This window comes from Hoplias malabaricus, unplaced genomic scaffold, assembly GCF_029633855.1.
Source record: "Hoplias malabaricus isolate fHopMal1 unplaced genomic scaffold, fHopMal1.hap1 scaffold_466, whole genome shotgun sequence".
Taxonomy (NCBI): domain Eukaryota; kingdom Metazoa; phylum Chordata; class Actinopteri; order Characiformes; family Erythrinidae; genus Hoplias; species Hoplias malabaricus.
In genome coordinates this window covers 1-19,303 of record NW_027101287.1, presented here as the reverse complement: position 1 = coordinate 19,303, position 19,303 = coordinate 1, and the positions used below count along the sequence as shown (strand labels likewise).

General features: G+C 42.1%; 1 protein-coding gene across 1 annotated transcript; it reads left to right on the top strand.

Annotated features, from left to right (window-relative positions):
- Positions 1 to 1,008: 1,008 nt before the first annotated feature.
- Positions 1,009 to 18,800, top strand: LOC136685481 (NLR family CARD domain-containing protein 3-like; the record flags this gene model as incomplete). The annotated part of the gene is made up of 8 exons (XM_066659409.1): positions 1,009 to 1,223; positions 7,246 to 7,300; positions 7,550 to 7,751; positions 8,791 to 10,561; positions 16,413 to 16,586; positions 17,554 to 17,727; positions 17,876 to 18,049; positions 18,735 to 18,800. Coding segments are annotated over exons 1-8 (2,828 nt in total), but the record flags the coding sequence as incomplete, so codon positions are not given.
- Between the last annotated feature and the right edge of the window lie 503 nt (positions 18,801 to 19,303).

Genomic DNA, 19,303 nt, shown 5'->3' with positions numbered 1-19,303 from the left:
GACAGCAAAATGAGCGAATCAGCAATTCTTTGGTGTAAAGATCCGTGGGAGCACAGGCGGACACACTTCACATGGGCCAAGGCTGTTTAAGCAACCTAGCGCTGCTGGCCATTGAGAGGACACTAGTCAAGTCCCTGGAAAAGACGCCTTGTTGGTACGACAGGGTCACAGATCATTTTCTTGAAAAGGAACGGAGGGTAGAATTTACGTATAAATAAACCGACACATTTTATGATGTAGGCTGAAATTGAGCTTCCCCTCCTTGAAAGACCAGCATCCACCACTGGACCTGAACCTGCTAAACAGTGATTAAACTATAACATTTTACTGACTCTCACCGTTTATCTCCGTTGATTTAGACCCAGAGCAGCTTTGAATAATGCAGTCTTGGTTTCCATCACATCTAGTGTAAATGCAGCCTGTGCTTGAGAGAACCAAGGTTCAGAAATCCTGAACAGAAGCAGTTCAGTGTCCAGAGTTTGTTGATAGGGGCAAAAAGGAATGCGTGACGGAATGGAAATATATTACCTTGCAGATGTTTGACTATCAATTTTTTTCTGTCTTCTTTACCTTAAAACCTAATAATAAACACCGATAACAAACTGTGATATAATTGTAATAACATACTTGAGGTTTGTGCTATAACATGAGATATAGGCACTGTTGTACTGATCTTTAGGATGCTGCCTGTTGGTCCATACCTACGAATACAGCACACCAGCACCAGAATATCATGTAAAGCACTCCCTCTCATGTATTATTTCTAAAGTGAAACAATGTACAATTGGTTTGTGTTTTTTGTGATTATTCATGTAGGTGGAATACGTACAGTATCCCTTCCTGTGTTCTCTTACTCAATTTACTGTCCTGTTCACTCTGTTTAATATCCACAGGACTGAAACCCAGAGAGCAGATTCTCCAGTGTCCAGCTGTGTGTCTGTAAAGAGTGACCAAATCATGGAGGACCCTCCTACAGTCAGCACTGGGGGAGGAGAACCCAGCTGTGTGTCTATGAAGAGTGATCGGTCCATTAGTGATCCTCCTAAATTCAGTAAAGGAGGAGGAGAACCAAGCTGTGTGTCTATGAAAAGTGACCTGTCCATTGGTGATCCTCCTAAATTCAGTAAAGAAGGAGGAGAACCCAGCTGCGTGTCTATGAAGAGTGACTGGTCCATAATGCATCCTCCTGGTTTCAGCAGTGGATCTGTATCTTCTGATCTAGAGTGAGTTGCCATCTTTCAGTGAAGTGTAATCAGATTGGGGTATGAGGATTGTGATGAGTGAGTGAAAGTTATGATGAAGTGATGGCCTCATCACACACCACCCCAACAGTCAGTAAATCACACACAGGAACACAACAGCAGTCTCAAACATTAAAATGATCTAAATAAAATACTATCACTTTCCGCTCAATTAGACACTCCTACCTCGTTGGTCCACCTCAGACACAGTAGCTCATCTATTGCTGCACTATTTGTGTTGGTCATCCTCTAGTCCTGCAAGTTTTTTGTTTGAGATGTTTGTGATTTTCCTTTATTTAACCATTTTATTTTTTCTGTGATGTCCAATTCAATATCTGAAAAAACTTCTGGCACTGAATTTGCTGCTGTCTGCAATCTCTGAAGTGTGGAGGAGTTCATATTTTTGGACTTGATCCCTGTTTGTCTAATTGCTGACCAATCACAGTCATTGCGGTCTGCTTAGATGTGATGCTTAGTTATATTTACGTGCCCTACGGTGTAGGGTTCAGTTTGATGTGTGCTTTACAGTTCGACGCAGAATCATAAATTGGGCTTAAATACTCAGGAGACAGCAATCTCAGTTTGTTTAGCTGGGAAACACCTTGGGTTTATGTGATAGTTGATATAACATTCATTGTATATAATCTGCTCGGCATGGTGGCACAGCAGGTAGTGTCGTAGTCACAGTTCCAGGAACCTGGAGGTTGTAGGTTCAAGTCCTGCTCTGAGTGACTGTGAGGAGTTTTGGTGTGTTCTCCCTGTGTCTGTGTGAGTTTCCTCCAGATACTCCAGTTTCATTAGTAGGTGGATTGGTGACTCAAAAGTTTCCATAGATGTGAGTGAATGTGTGTGTGTTGCCTTGTGAAGGACTGGCACCCTCTCCAGGGTGTGTTCCTGCTTTGCACACAGTGATTCCACGTAGGCTTCAGACCCACTACCACCCTAAACTGGATAAGGGTTACAGACAATGAATTAATTAATTAATAGATTTAATCTTTGGCCATTTCTGTTGTTCATATCAGTGTCAGACTATTTAAAAATATTCTCTTAAAAGAATTGTGAAACAAGAGTGACACTAAAGGCTTTTCATCTACAATGCATTGATTAATCACACATCTTGTTACAAAAGTGATAATAGAACATAGGACAGAAATACATTGTGTAATTGTAGAACTACAAATTGCTCCTGTGTGGTCAGTGGAGCTGATAACATGGACAATGAGTGTAGATACAAGGTAGATGTTCCTAATTCAGTGATTGTTCAAACACAGTGGGGTGATTGGAATGACCTCTTCATTGTAATTGGAAGAACCGCTGAGAGGAACAAAGACCAAAAAGAGGAACCCATCCTCTTCTGGTTCATAACCAGAATTTCCTAATGTACACTTCTCTTGCTGTTAGGAGCAGACCGAGTAAGATTGTCACGATAACGGGGGGGACTGACGGAGGCGGACGCACTTGCTAAAACACAGTGACTTTATTGAAACACAAGATAATAATAAACCAGAGACAGACTTAGATAACTAGATAAATGATATAAGACAGAGAGACTTTGACAGATAGAGAGGGAACAGGACAGAGAAACCTAATAGGAGCTAAACAGACAGAGAAACAGACTCAACCTAGACATAGAACTAAATAGACAAACCTGGACACAGAGCTAAACAGAAACCTAAACAGAAAGAGCTAATGATGCTAAGCTAAGACAAAGAACTAGACAGAAATACTTAACAGAGACCTAGAAATCTAAACAAACACAGAAGCTAAAGCTAAAACTAAACACAGAGGGCTATAGCAAACACGACCGACAGACTTAATAACAGAATACGACAGAAATAGACAGACAGACCAGACTGAGTAACACGACACAGCAAAACTGGAAGGAACACTAATGACTTGGGGCATGAAACAAATGACCGACAAACAGGAACTAGACAAGGGAACTTAAATACATGACACAGACAAGACACACCTGAGACAGATAACGAGGGTAAAGGACAAGGAGGTGGAACAAAGGCAGGACATGGGCGGAGACAAGGACAAAGATACACGTTACAAATATATTCTCCTTTACTGAAGGTAGAAGACCTCAGCATTCACTAATTACACCAGATTCATTATCTGATACTGCTTAGCCAGTTCAGTGTTGCGGTGGGTCCAGAGCCTACCTGGAATCATTGGGCGCAAGGCAGGAATACACCCTGGAGAGGGCGCCAGTCCTTCACAGGGCAACACAGACACACACACATTCACTCACACATTCACACCTATGGACACTTTTGAGTCGCCAATCCACCTACCGTGTGTTTTTGGACTGTGGGAGGAAACCGGAGCTGTTTATGAAACAATACATAAAAAAAATAAAACTACATAAACAAAAGGTATTTGCCTTTATTATTTAAAGCTCTAGAAAAGAAAAACAATAAGACTTTTACCTAAAATACTAGTGTGTGAGTTAAATAATAGATCTCACAGAAACCTCTTTAAAATGTACATTGATTTGGAATATGAGCCCTGTAGTGAACTGAGCTGGTCTAATCTTCTCAGTCAATGATTGGACATATGAAGTTCAAATGAATTGGATTTCAGGACTGGTAGGTGGAGCTCCTTATCTAATTTTAAAGTGTTTTTTCAAATTTTGTTTTCTCAAAATTTTCATCATTCAAGCACATTGATTGATGGTGGTGCTATAGCAAGCATAATGCAGAGAGGTCCACATCTCCTACCCCATGTGATGTAGAAACAAAAAAGAAAAATTCTGATTTTTCTTGGGTCAGACCCTACAAAAAACTTCAAGGACCCCTGAGCTCTGCCCACTTATGTTTTGAGCTAATTTTTCATAATAAGCAAAAACACACACCCCAGCATTTACCCAATATTTCCAGAAAATTAAGTATTTCTCCAAGACAATTATAGCAATTACACACACTTTTGTGTGTAATTGAAATATATTTTTAAACAGTGCAGCAATTTCACCACCTTTTCTGTTTTCTCTACATACACTATTAAAACTATAGTCTGGGGGAGCGGATTCTAAAAGGACAGCAGCATTGGTGCTGTTTTCTTGCGAGGTGATAAGTTCACTGACTATAATTGATTTATATGTAAGACCTAATATTATCAAATCAAATCAAATTTTATTTATATAGCACTTTTCACAACAAAAAGTCGTCACAAAGCAGCTTTACAGAGATCCGGGTCCAAGCCTCCTATGAGCAAGCCAGGGGAAACAGTGGCAAGGAAAAACTCCCTCAGCACACGAGGAAGAAACCTTGGAAGGAACCAAGACTCATACGGGGAACCCATCCTCCTCGGGTCGACACCGGAGACACAACAGAGAACAGAACAGAAGTAAAAGTGAAATGATGACAGATGAAGGGGTTATAATAATATAAATGTAGTATATTAGTGATGATGGAGAAGCAGAAAAAAAAATGATGATGATGATGATATTAGTGATGTATGAGTCTGATGAAGGAGAAGGTGATCAGGGATTCTGTGTGAGTTAAAATTAGGTGCAGAGTTAATCTGAGATAAAACAGCATAGCCAAGCATGATATTGTAGATGAGACAAGGCCAGGATCTTGTACAGGATACACAGGGGCTCGATCAGGGCAACACCTGGAGAGCAGCAGGACATCTCAAAGCATGAGAGAGACAGGAGAAAGAAAACCAGACAAAGGGAACAAATAAAAATACAGAGGTTAGTAGGGTCATGGTAAAGAACGGGCAAATTTGTCCTGCGAAAAAAGCTTCCACGGGTCAGGCAAGAGAACCCAGCGACAGACAGCGTGTTGGCGGTTACTACAAAGCTAACTAAGAATGCTGTAGCTATGGTGATATGACAGGGTTAATACAGAACAGTGATAATATGAAAACCAGCCAACACTAATAGAGAAGGAGTAACCTGAAAGGTGGTTTGATTATGGTGGGGGAGGTTGTTGAACGCGAAAAAAGTGATTGAAAGTTGTTTGAAAAGGTAGGTTTTTAATCTAGATTTAAAGATTGAAAGTGTGTCTGAGGCCCCGAACACTAATCGGAAGGCTATTCCAGAGTTGAGGAGCTTTGTGAGAAAAGGCTCTTCCTCTTGCTGTGTTTTTCTTAATGCGAGGAACTAAGAGTAGATGGGCATCTTGTGAACGAGGTGTACGTGACGGGCGATAAGGTATGAGAAGTTCAGTAAGATACTGCGGGCCTAAATCATTTAAAGATTTATAAGCTAAGAGGAGTATGTTATAGTCAATGCGAAATTTTACAGGTAGCCAGTGTAGGGACGAGAGAACTGGGGTTATATGTTCGAATTTTCTAGCTCTGGAGAGCACCCTGGCTGCTGCATTTTGAACTAACTGAAGCTTGTGTAACGCTTTGCACGAGCTCCCTGCCAATTATCAAGATTAATAGCAGCATTTCTGAGTGAATGTATCTGAGTATCTGTACCTAGTAACAAGACTTTAGTTTTATCAGAATTTAACATGAGAAAATTTTGCATCATCCAGTTTTTAATTTCAGTTAGACATTCTGTTATTTTACGTAGACAAGCAACATCATTGGGTTTGGCTGATATATACAGTTGTGTGTCATCAGCATAACAGTGGAATTGAATACCATGCTTACAGATTAGTCTACCCAGTGGCAGCATGTAGAGTGTGAACAATACAGGGCCAAGCACTGATCCTTGTGGAACACCATATTTAACTAAAGTATTTTTAGAGGATTTATTATTCGGATAAACAAATTGATAACGATCAGATAAATAAGATCTGAACCAAGAGAGGGCAGATCCTTTTATTCCTACCAGATTTTCCAGCCTATCAAGAAGCATCACATGATCTATGGTATCAAACACTGCACTAAGGTCAAGCAGCACCAGAATAGAGATATAGCCCTTATCATGTGAAAGGAGTAGGTCATTAGTTACTCTTGTTAGAGCTGTTTCTGTGCTGTGATTTGGTCTAAATCCAGACTGAAAATCAGGTGGGGTGATGGTGAGGTAGAGATGGAGGATGGTGTAGATTGCTCATGCAGTTTCTGTGTCTCTGGTATCAGATACTGTAAAGCATGGCTCTCATCCAGTGATTCTGCACTCAGTAAGGGCAGGATGTTGTTGTTCTGAAGTGACAGAGTCCTTGGGTGCAAACAACTCTGCCTTCTCACTAGAGGGAAGATGTTGTGTCTCCGAAGTGACGGCAAAGTCCTTGGCTTTTAACTCTGACATGTCTTGGCTACTGGGAACAGGGAAGTTGCAGAAATAGAAAATCAGCAATTTGACACCGATTTAGTTGGTGTGCAGCCCATCTCACCTATTAAATTCTCTTTTCCCAAATAAACAGATTAAATTGGACAAAATTCAGTTCATTTGCCCTGCAGCTTTTTTGTAGCCATATGTTTAATGCAAGTATCCTGGAAAACATATTTATGCTCCTTGCAGGCAGCGGACCACTGATAGATAAATATTAATATTTTAAACCAAGCTGTAGCTGCTCAAACAGGAATGTTTTAAGCCTTGATTTATAAGTGTCTAAAGTCGGGGCTCTTCTAATATTCTCAGTCAGCTGGTTCCATTTAAGGTAAATATCCAGACATTAGTTTGCATTCAAATATGTTTATAAGTGTTTTTGCTGTAATAGCTATTGTCCTCAGTTCAGTCCTAACTGAAGATCTGATGAAAACTAAACAGATGAGATTAAGATGAGATTTTCAGAAATAGGAGCACACATGATCCACTGTTTGAAGATGAACTGATGAAGGAGTGGAATCAGGTGTGTTTCTGCTTTATTGGACTTAAAAGCTGCAGTAACAGCGCCTCTTTGTGGAGAAGATTAGACCCTGCTGATCTGTGCAGCTGAAATCTGTATGTTATAACAGCAGTGGAACCTTCATTATATATTTAGGAGTTCCTACTGAATATGGACCCAGAACAGTCTGAATAATTAATAATATCTGATGATGTAATGTATTGATCAGGTTCTCCACATTATTCAGTTTGCGTTCTGATTCTCCACAGAATCCAGAAGACGACTCCTGACAGGACCAGGAAGAATATGGAGTCAATATTCAAGGTGTGTGTGTAAAAGACTGGAGGTGTGTGTGTGTGTTCCAGTGTTGTTATTATAGGACAGTAATAAAGGCTACTGTTTATTCACTGTAGCAGTGTTATGATGGAGAGTGATGTAGAGTTTGGTGATGAATAGAATAATAGAATGATAGGATGAATTAGAATAATAAAATATAAATCATTATCACTTCCACCCCTCAGCTCACACCGCACTGTCTGATGGACTCTGTGTTAATATTTCTATTTTAATCAGGAGCTGGAGCAGAGAGTGATCTCTGTGGTGAAGAATCATCTGAAGAGGTTTATGAAGCTGCTGAGTGAGGATTACCCAGCATGCTCTGAGAGAAAGGAGGAAGAGGAGGAGGAGAATGTTGTTAGAGACGGAGTGATGAAGATCACACTGAATGTCCTGAGGAACATGAACCACACACACCTCGCTCACACACTGCAGAGCAGTAAGACTTCAGGATCCTGTCTTTACCCTTTATACACTTTGATAGAAACAGATAAAAGGATCATGATAATGTAACATTAAAGACATTGTCAACTCATTTTCATACTATTCTTCTGACCATGATCTTTGTGTTTAATTTTGAATGAGGTCTGAAGCTGCAAAGAGAGAACAATGCAGATTTTTATTTAGATAATTGTTAAGTTCATTTAATTCTGTTGTATTTTAGTGGGTGGGGCTCAGTTTGACTGATGTGACACCAGGTCTGCCATGTAAGCAATCAGAGTGAGTGACAAGTTATGTCCCTCCCCTCTATAAACATTTAGAATCAGCCTTTAAAGCCCCACTGGGAGTGGAAGAGAGTCTGGAATGGCTGCTGGAATGAAGCATCTGGACATCATTAACATCACTGCAGGATGAGGAAGCTTCCCTCTGCTAATGATGCTGCATTGTTTATGTTGCCATGAAGATGCTGCTGTCAATCATTCTGTTATTCAACTTGCAAATTCAACTCAGAGTGTTATGGCAATTGTCTAAGTGCCACCAGGAAGGAAAACTGAGCTCCAAAATGATACTCAGGTCTGAGGAGAAATCAGAGGAATAAAGACACAAAGTCAAGTATTCACTCCAATCTCTAGTTTATTTAGACATTCACAGCAGTATGTATAGGACATTTGTCACATACACTTGTCCTGTTACCATTCTGTCATTATGTCTCAGATTTCCCCAAGTCCCAGATTAGTCCATACAACTTTTTATTACCATCTTCACTCTCACTTCTCCATAGTCAGCATTATGTCCTGCAGAGAGTCAGGTTGAGTCACCCTGTCCCAAACAGGGTGCACATTAACAATTCGGATATTTTTCGGTAATTCTGTAACTACTATCAAAATTTCGGTAATTTTGATAGTATCTGACCGAAACTGGATGGTAATATAAGATCTGTACTTTCCTAGTATTTTGTATTGTGTTTATGATTAAACTAATGCTAAATAAAAGTATTAAACATGTATCTTACTGTGATTATTTCCTCTTTTTACTAGAACTGGCTCCTTCTTGTCATCAAAAGCTGAAATCAACCCTGAAGGAAAAGTTCCAGAAAATTAATGAAGGAGTCTCTAATCCTGGAAGCTCAGCTCTTCTGAATCAGATCTACACAGACCTGTACATCACAGAGGGAGGGAGTGGAGAGGTCAATACTGAACATGAGGTCAGACAGATTGAGACAGTGTCCAGGAGACCAGCAGCACAAGAGAAACCTATCAAATGCAGCCAGCTCTTTAAAGATAAAGCAATCAGAACTGTGCTGACTAAAGGAGTAGCTGGAATTGGAAAAACAGTCTCTGTGCAGAAGTTCATTCTGGACTGGGCAGAAGGAAAAGAAAACCAGGACATCCTCTTCATATTTCCACTTCCTTTCAGAGAGCTGAACCTGATGAAGGAGAAAAGGCTCAGTCTGATGGAGCTTCTTCATCAGTTTTTCAGAGACACAGAAGAATTAAAACCAAGAGACTATGATCTCTACAGAATCCTGTTCATCTTTGACGGTCTGGACGAGTGTCGACTTCCTCTAGATTTCCAGAACAATGAGGGATTGTGGGATGTAACACAGTCAGCCTCAGTGGATGTGCTGCTGACAAACCTCATCAAGGGGAATCTGCTTCCCTCTGCTTTCCTCTGGATCACCTCTCGACCAGCGGCAGCCAATCAGATCCCTCCTGAGTGTGTTGACCAGGTAACAGAGGTACGAGGGTTCAGTGACCCTCAGAAAGAGGAGTACTTCAGGAAGAGGATTAGTGAACAGAGCCTGGCCATTCAAATCATCTCGCACATCAAGTCCTCCAGAAGCCTCTACATCATGTGCCACATCCCAGTCTTCTGCTGGATCTCAGCCATGGTTCTAGAGAAAATTTTGGGTGGAGCAGAGGGTGGAGAGACACCTAAGACTCTGACTCAAATGTTCACACACTTCCTGACCTTTCAGATCAAACACAAAGAACAAAAGTACCAGGGAAAACAGGAGGTTGGTCCTCAGATAATGACAGAAAGTGTCCTGGCTCTGGGAAAACTGGCATTCCAACAGCTGGAGAAAGGCAATCTGATCTTCTATGAGGATGACCTGAGAGAGTGTGGCATTGATGTCAGAGAAGTGTCAGTGTACTCAGGAGTCTGTACCCAGATCTTCAGAGAGGAGTTGGGGCTGCACTTGGGGAAGGTGTTCAGCTTTGTCCACCTCAGTGTCCAGGAGTTTCTGGCTGCTTTATACACATTACTCTCCTTAATCTCCAACAACATAAATGTGTTTGAACCGGGCAGCACTGGATTTCTTTGTTTTTTCACAACGTACAAAATGTCAGAGATCCTGAAGACTGCAGTGGACAAGGCCTTACAGAGTGAGAATGGACACCTGGACCTTTTCCTCCGGTTCCTTCTGGGTCTCTCACTGGAGTCCAATCAGACTGTCTTACAAGGAATACTGACTCAGACAGGAATCAGATCTCACAGCAGAGAGAAAACAGTCCAGTACATCAAGAAAAAGATCAGGGAGAACCCCTCTCCAGAGAAAACTATCAATCTATTCCACTGTCTGAATGAACTGAACAATCACTCTCTAGTGCAGGAAGTCCAGAAATACCTGAACAGAGGAGGTTCTCTTGATGGAGTCAGGTTCTCTCCTGATCAGTGGTCAGCTGTGGCGTTTGTGTTGCTGAATTCAGAAGAAGAACTAGATGAGTTTGACCTGAGGAAATATAATCCATCAGAGGAAGGTGTTCTGAGACTGCTGCCAGTGATCAAAGCGTCCAGAAAAGCTGTGTGAGTTCATCATTAATAAAGGTTTATTATACTTTTAGATTTATTTTTGAATTTTCTGTCATTGCATGAAATTCATTTTCACTGTTTTTGCTGTCACACCATTTTCTCTCTGATTTGATCAGTCTGAACAGATCATGCTCTTTAACTGACAGCCACATGCAAAAGGATGATGCTTCAGGCTCTGACCATTAGGAAGTTTTTTATTCAAAGCAGTTTCATATTTGAACTTAAGGAATTGGACATGACTGTTTTACTGTGCAGTGCTGTACCACAAAAGACCCTATTATTCATTCCGAAAGAGCTCTATGCCAAGAGCCGAATTTTAATTAAAGATTTTATACAATAATAAAACGTGAAGTGAAGTTATGCTAATAACATAATTTTGGGAGTAGGACCATGCCCGAACTCCTCTCAGCCTATATATACACTGCAAATTCACGTAATTTCCGTGTCAGACAAACTATCCTCATTTAGTTCAGGAGACGGATCTCGACTCGACTGCTTCATGATGTCAGCTTGCTCCTCCGCGCTGGGTCATTCCTGCTGATCCCCATATTCGGAGCTGTGTTCGGCCTTTATCAAGCCCACTGAGCCTCCTGTTTTAAACTCGCTCCGGCTAAACAGCTATGGGACTGCCTGGTATCTGAAGTTACGCACGGCCGTTGTCACGCCTGCAACTGCTTCAACTATTCTATGGTCTGCTGTCTTACACGCTCCGGATCAGTGCTCTGTTCTCCTGCTTCTCCTCCCGCTGCATTCGGCTTCCCGAGTGACCCCCCACATCTCCCTTCGACGCTAGCGCAAGGCTTCGAGCCTCCCCTTATTTTCATCTCCGGCTACGCTTCTACGGGACTGCCTCGTGTTTTGGGGAATGCAAATCTACCGTAGTCACGGCTGCGGCTCCACAGCTATGAGCTCTACAGCGCCTTGAGACTCCCATTTCCTCCTCTCCGGCAGAGCAGCCTCTGCGTTCCAGCAATGTGCTCCGAAACAATGGCGTCGCTCACTCAGCTAAAGAGAGAAACCCGTCTGCCGGTGTAAGAATCCCCTGCGCAGCAATGCGATGACGTCACAACCTTCTATCTCCGACTTAACACACCCTGCTGGAGTATCCTTTGTCTTCCCGTTACCCTTTCTGGTTGTGTCTAAGCTGGAGACATTAGCCTCAATGTCTTATAGTCTTTGCTGTCTCACAGGTCGGTGCCTTAGAGGGCTGTTTTGATAATAATATAATTATCTGAGCTGAATTGGATAATGGCTTAGAATCTGCAATATTTATGCCATCTTCAATGCAGTAGTTTACCTACACTGCTTGCCAAGATGGTCCTATCTGAAATGTTGGGGGAAAAAAAAGCAGGCAGCATGTTTAAGCCCCCATTCCAAATCGGCTGCTCTTTCCATCTGAACACTACCTTGATTGACAGCATTGCACCCATTTAGACACAGCCCTCCGAGTTCTTATCCTCTCTCTTATCCTCTCTACGCATCATCCCACCCCTCCCTTTATCATCCCACCCCTCCCCCTTTTTCTTCCTCTACATCTGTCTCTACGCATCATCCCACCCCTCCACTTTTTCTTTCTCTACATCTGTCTCTACGCATCATCCCACCCCTCCCCTTTTTCTTTCTCTACATCTGTCTCTACGCATCATCCCACCCCTCCCCTTTTTCTTCCTCTACATCTGTCTCTACGCATCATCCCACCCCTCCCTTTATCATCCCACCCCTCCCCTTTTTCTTTCTCTACATCTGTCTCTACGCATCATCCCACCCCTCCCCTTTTTCTTCCTCTACATCTGTCTCTACGCATCATCCCACCCCTCCCCCTTTTTCTTCCTCTACATCTGTGTCTATGCATCATCCCACCCCTCCCCTCCTTTCATCATCCCACCTCTTCCCCCGTTGCAGCCGCAGCTGCATGCCTCAGACCTTCTAGCTCGCACCCCTCTATATGTGCTGCGGCGGGCCTGTCTCCTGTCCAGCGCTCTGACCACTCGACGCAGTCTACTCTTCGTAGGTCTACTCTACGCATCATCCCACCCCTCCCTTCATCTTCCCACTTCTTCCCCCATTGCAGCCGCAGCTGTATGCCTCAGATCTTCTAGCCCACACCCCTCTATAGGTGCTGCGGCGACCTGTCTCCAGTCCAGCGCTCTGGGCACTCGACACGGTCTATTCTACGATCTACTCTATGCATCATCCCACCCCTCCCTTCATCATCCCACCTCTCCCCCCATTTCAGCCGCAGCTGCATGCCTCAGACCTTCCAGCCTGCACCCCTCTATAGGTGCTGCAGCGGGCCTGTCTCCTGTCCAGCGCTCTGGGTACTCGATGCGTTCTTCTCACTGCATGGCTTCCTCATTGCTGATTAATTTTCTTTCCATCCTCTTCCCCTGCTGCTGCTCTATGCCTCATACTTTCCAGCTTGCACCCCCTCTAAAGGTTGCTGTTGCGGGCCTGCCTCCTGCCTGGCATTCTGGGCATTCTATGCAGATTCCTTGCTGCACAGCTTCCTCACCCTAGATTCGCTCCCATCCGATCATCTCATTCTCCCAGCCTCTACACCAGCAGCTTGCATACTTCATGGATGCTCATCCCAACCTCTTCAATTTGCGGCCACGCCATACCCTGCCTCTAACATTACAATTCTCATTTTTCTATTTAGGTGCTGCTGCAGACCCTCATGCTGACTCCTCTGCTGATGTGCTTCTCCAATCCTCCGGCTTCCAGTTTATACTCTCTTTTCAGATGCTGCTGTGGACTATCGTACGGGACCCTCCTCTGTGCTGCCTTGCTACTCACACTCTACAGCTTCTAGCTCCTGTTCTGTTTTCAGGTGCTTTGGTGGACCTTCATCCCCCACTTCTTGCTGCTGCACTACTCCGAGTCTCTGACTTTCCAGCTCATCGTCTTCCCGGGTGCAGTTACAGGTCATGTCCTAATCCTCTGCTTTGCGGCTGTCCCGCACCCCGCCTCTTCCTTTACAGCACACCCTCTCTCCTGATGTGGACCTTCATCCTAATCCCCTTCCCCTCGTGGTTTCGCTGCATCCTGCCTCTTCCTTTACAGCCCTCCTCTCTCATGCCACAGACCTTCGTCTCAACCCCATAGCTTTGCGGCCGCACCGCCCACCTCCAACTTCTCAGCTTGCACTGTCTCCTTAGAAACTGCTGTGGACGCTCATTCCTATGCCTTCCCCTCACAAACAAATGGCGCCCTGCGTCCACTGTACGGCTTGCACTCTCTCCTGCTGGATCTTACCTTTTGCTTCTGCTTGCAGCTAAGCTTTTCCTAGCGACTGCACCTCACACTGCCTCCTATGGTACTATTCATACTAATTCTTCCAGCAGCTGCAGGCTTTCAACCTGACCTCTCCTCTTGGCGATCATGCCACTCCAAGCCCCTAAGTTCCAGCTTATGCTCTCTTCTCAGGCCTTGGACCAGCCCCCCTACGCAGCACTCAGGCCCTTGACGCCACCTCAAATTCAATTCACCCTCTCACATGGAAGACCTTACTCTTTCATCTCTTGCTAGCAACAGCACCTCACCCTGCCTCCTATGGTACGGTTCGCACTGATTCCTCCAGGCGCTGTGGACTTTCAACCTGTCCTCCTGTCTTCACAACCACGCTGCTATCTAGCCCCTAAGTTCCAGCTTATGCTCTCTCCTTAGGTTACCTTGAACCAGCACTCAGGCACTTGATGCCACCTCTGGCACCTGTTTTTTCAACACCCTCTAGGCATCTTCGTTATCTTGTAGTCAACTTTCTACATTGCCACTTTGCTTGAGCTCCTCAGCACCTTTTGGATTTTTCTCTTTCAGAGTTTTCTCCTGTGTGACAAAATGCCTTCTCTTTATCTCGCATTTCGTGAGGTGCTGACCTTTTTGGGCTTCTTAACATGCCTCATCTGTCATCCCTCTAGATCACCATTCCGTTCTCGATTTCCTCTATGCCATTGGAAAGGCACCACCAGGGCACACCTGCCAACGAAGATTATCTCGCTTTATTAACACTGCCCCTCTGTAGTACTTGACTTCAAGGCTGCTAATAATCCACTTTCCACCTATTGTTGCCAGCCTCAGACCCCTCACTATTACCCAATCACAATCAATTACACTGAAGTAGAAATTGGACTTAGCAACACTCTGTCCAGTGCATGGTGGCCCCAGATAAATGTCACTATTATTGTTACACCGTAGCTTAATGACATTTAGCTGGTGATACGTAAAAATTCTATTATTAGTTGATCAATTAGATTTCTGCTAATGCGATGATCTTGTCCATCTTAAGACCAATTCTGACTCTATATCACTTTTTGCAATCATCACCCCTTTACCGATGCGTCATCTGAATACTCGAATTACCAGTCACAATAGAATTTCCATTATCATAATCAATAAAGGACATTCAACTTACTCATGCTATTTCTCTACCGTCTCACATGACACTCAGTCATACACCAGTTTATTAAAGGTAGTTCATTCAAAGACTCACTAACCCCTTCATTCACCTAAATGACACCAATCAAACCCTTGACCAGAGTACCTGAACCTATCCATTCTGTAGCACTTAATGACCAGCATTCCTGTACATTTTTTGGGGTCCGGCTTCATACACATTCATAAGCCGCCCGAACTCTTCCCCAAAAGACTTCTGAGTTCGCCTCCCCGTTTCAGCCTCTACGGGCGTGGTCTGTACTAGCAAACTGATGTTTCTAGGCACAGATTTATCTGGTCCCTCGAAAACACGTCTCCAAAGCGGAGGAGACAAGCACAGACAAAATGAGTTTAATATTTCCATGATCCACATTTAAACAGCTTCATACAGATCTGAACAATATATATATATATATATATATATATATATATATATATATTTAACAATGAGCTCTTATTTTTCATAGAAACACACCATACAAATTTCCACAAGTTTTCTATTCTCATAATATAGTCACAGGACCCTGAATTAGGAAGTTTCACACATTTTTCATTTCCAAATATTTTTACAAAACACATGGCCAGAGTAACATAAAAGTCACATGAATTCTGATCTGGCTGTTCAGACAGTCGCATTGCCACAGATCATATTTGGATTGAATTTCAATACCACACACGAAAGTGGCCCAAATAATTTGTTTTCACACAGCCACAAAAAAGGCATATCTGTGTCACATATGAAACAGATCAGATTGGAGGCACTTTTACATGCTGTGTGAATGTAGCCTTATGGTTGCCATGGTTCTACTAAACGATATATTGATTTTCTTATTCCACATGGTTGAGCTATTGTTTTCAAGTTTTGTCTTCTCTCTTGAAATGCATATGGTGTTTTTTTTCTGCCTGGTTGCGTTTACTGGCTTTTTGACATATTTGCTTCCTTTCCTGACTTACTGATTTTGATATTTCATATTAACATCTCTTTCCAAGAGATGTTTGCCTGCTTCTTTCTACTCCATGTTACATTGGCTTTAAAAAAAACCTTTTCAAAACACTGGGTAATTCAAATGACTTTGTAGTTAACTTCCATGTTACAAAATAATTATATTTTAAGGTGAAAAAAAGGTTAACAGGCTCTATTTAAAACACCACAAGTGTAATAAAAACACATCAAATACCAATTTATTAATTAGCAGCTGTCAGGATCGCAGGGCAGACTGAGAGAGGCAGACGACAAGACAAAGTAATGACAGCAGTAATTTAAATACATTTTAATGGAAAGGACCATCCAAGAAGGAAAAATCAGGTTACAACCATCCACAGTGAAATTTTTCTAGATGAAACAAGGAGCACATGGACAATACAATCACTCCATGTCATCTTACCATGTGCTGTGTTTACTCTCTTTTTACAGACTCACTGGCTGTAATCTCACCAAGGACTCTTGTGAAATTCTGGGATCAGCTCTACAGTCAGTAAACTCCTCCCTGAAAGAGCTAGACCTCAGTAACAATGACCTGCAGGATTCAGGGGTGGAGTTGCTCTCTGCTGGACTGAAGAGTTCACTCTGTAAACTGGAGACACTCAGGTCAAATATTCTGTAGAATCAGTCTAAAATGAACAAGTAGATTAATTCTAGTTAGTTTATTTATTGTCTTTTTATGTAATTAACACACTAACATTTAAACAAAGTTTAAAACATTTAAAAAAAGAGTTTTGACCTGAGGAAATATAATAGACTGCTGGCAGTGATCAAAGCGTCCAGAAAAATAAAGCAGAGTTCATCATTAATAAATGTTTATTATACTTTTAGATTTATTGCTGAATTTTCTCTCATTGCATGAAATTAATTTTGACTGTTTGATTTGGCTGTCACACCTTTTTATCTCTGATTTGATCAGTCTGAACATATCATGCTCCTTAACTGACCCCCACGTGCAAAAGGATGGTGCTTTGATCTCTGACCATCAGGAAACAGTTTTTTATACAAAGCACTTTCATATATGAACTCAAGGAATGGGACAGGACTGTTTTACTGCGCAGTGCTGTATCACAGAAGACTCTATTATTCATTCCGAATAATTCATTCTTTTTATGAAATTAACCCACTAACATTTAAACAAAGAAACATGTAGCTTCTGTTGTAAATAATGGGATAAATATGTTTTTTCAATTTAGAAGTTTTACTTTGTGTAATTTATTTCTGTTTTAATATTTCTGCCTTTCCAGAGTATCTATCTGTAAAATTGGTAGAAGATCCTGTGAAGCACTGGGATCAACTCTACAGTCAATAAACTCCTCCCTGAAAGAGCTGGACCTTAGTAACAATGACCTGCAGGATTCAGGAGTGAAGTTGCTCTCTGCTGGACTGAAGAGTTCACTCTGTAAACTGGAGACTCTCAGGTAGTGTCTGTAAAAAAGAAATCAGAAATTTTAACTCAAATTTCAAACGACATATCAATCCAGTGAACTTTTCTAGATGAAAAAGAGGCACATGGACAGTATCATCACTCCACGTCATCATACCTTGTACTGTATTTACACTGTTTTTACAGACTTGCTGGATGTAATATCACCAAGGACTCCTGTGAAACTCTGGGATCAGCTCTACAGTCAGTAAACTCCTCCCTGAAAAAGCTGGACCTCAGTAACAATGACCTGCAGGATTCAGGAGTGGAGCTACTCTCTGCTGGACTGGAGAGTTCATTCTGTAAAATGGAGACTCTCAGGTAAATCTTTCCATATATGTTTTTTTAATGAAAAGACATACATTTGTCAGAATTCGGTATGGTATGCAGAATTTAGTGATATGTGTATACTGTACTACAGCTGATTTTCTTTGCAAGTGACATGTTTTTGTTTCCCTCCTTTTTGCAGATTGTCTGGGTGTATGATTACAGGTGAAGGCTGTTCTTCTCTGGCTTCAGCTCTGAAATCAAACCCCTCCCACCTGAGGGAATTAGATCTGACCTACAATCACCCAGGAGAGTTCGGAGTGAAGCTGCTCTCTGATCTACTGCAGGATCCACACTGTGCACTGGAGAAACTACAGTGAGTCTTACACACACAGCTTGACACTACTTGTACGTATTACAGAATGTTCTTTCTTTATTCTTTTTTCACTTTTTGTATATTCTTTTTATAGGAATATTAGTAACAAGATGTACATTCCAGTTTGAGTGCAAGCCATGATGGGCCACCCATTCACAAGCCCACATATTCAGATGATCAGAACATAGCAATCCAGCAGCTCTTACTGGATTATTTAGTTGTCTGCTCTTTTCGCCACAGAGAGGCACTATGCTGCCTTGAGGTGCTCCTCAGAAGCTCCTATTTATGATTTTGTAGCTCCAAAGCAGTGTCATTGGTCAATAAATAAATACAACCAGTTACAAATGCATGCAGTCAAAGGTGGAAAATCAGGGTTGACTAAATACAGCTTTGCTGTTTATGTGGGGTTTATGGCAGACTAATGGGTCAATACCTTTGACAATGTTGGGGGGGGGGGGTTATCTGCATGTTCCGCCTTAACCCTCGCCCTCCTGTCAGTGTCTCCACATGTGTCTCCTTTGTCGTCCTGCCCTCACATTATCGTCCCCAGGTATTTCTTGTCCATGCTCTGTATATATATATATATATATATATATATATATATATATATATATATATTGTCCCTTTGTTTCAGTGCTCCCTAGTCTGGTCTTGTGTGTGGGTGGATGTGTGTTTCTCTTGCTAGTCTTGCTAGTTTACCCATGTCTACCCTGATTCACGGCTATCTGTTCAAGTCTTCCTGTCTGTTCCTGTAAAGTTCTGTTTAGTAGTTTTTTGTTCTTTGTAATTATCATTCCTTGCATGACTGTCTGCCTCCTCATCTTTCCTACCCAGCCGTAGCAGGTATGAATACTTTTGCAAGCACTTCTAAAATTAGTTTATTTGCAAAGTCTATGTTTGGAGTTAATTTAAATCAAAAATAGATTAATGACCTTCTAACTGTTGTCACATTATTGTCGCAATTGTAGCTGGCTTCAGCACTGAACTTTGAAACGCCATGATATTGCCTCCTCGGATATAAAGCCTTTCAGACACTGCACTGGTATCTGGGATGCAAAGTTGTGTTTTTTTTTTTTTGGTTTTGTTTTGTTTTGCTAAACCTGAGGACAGTTTAATCTCATGCAGCTTTCAATATGCATTTGCATTTACATACAACAATTTGCAGATGCTCTTATCCACAGCAACAGCAAAATTGCTTAGTGTTTAGTGTAAAAATAGGTTCAAGTCCAAATTCTCTTAGAGCCCAGACGCTGT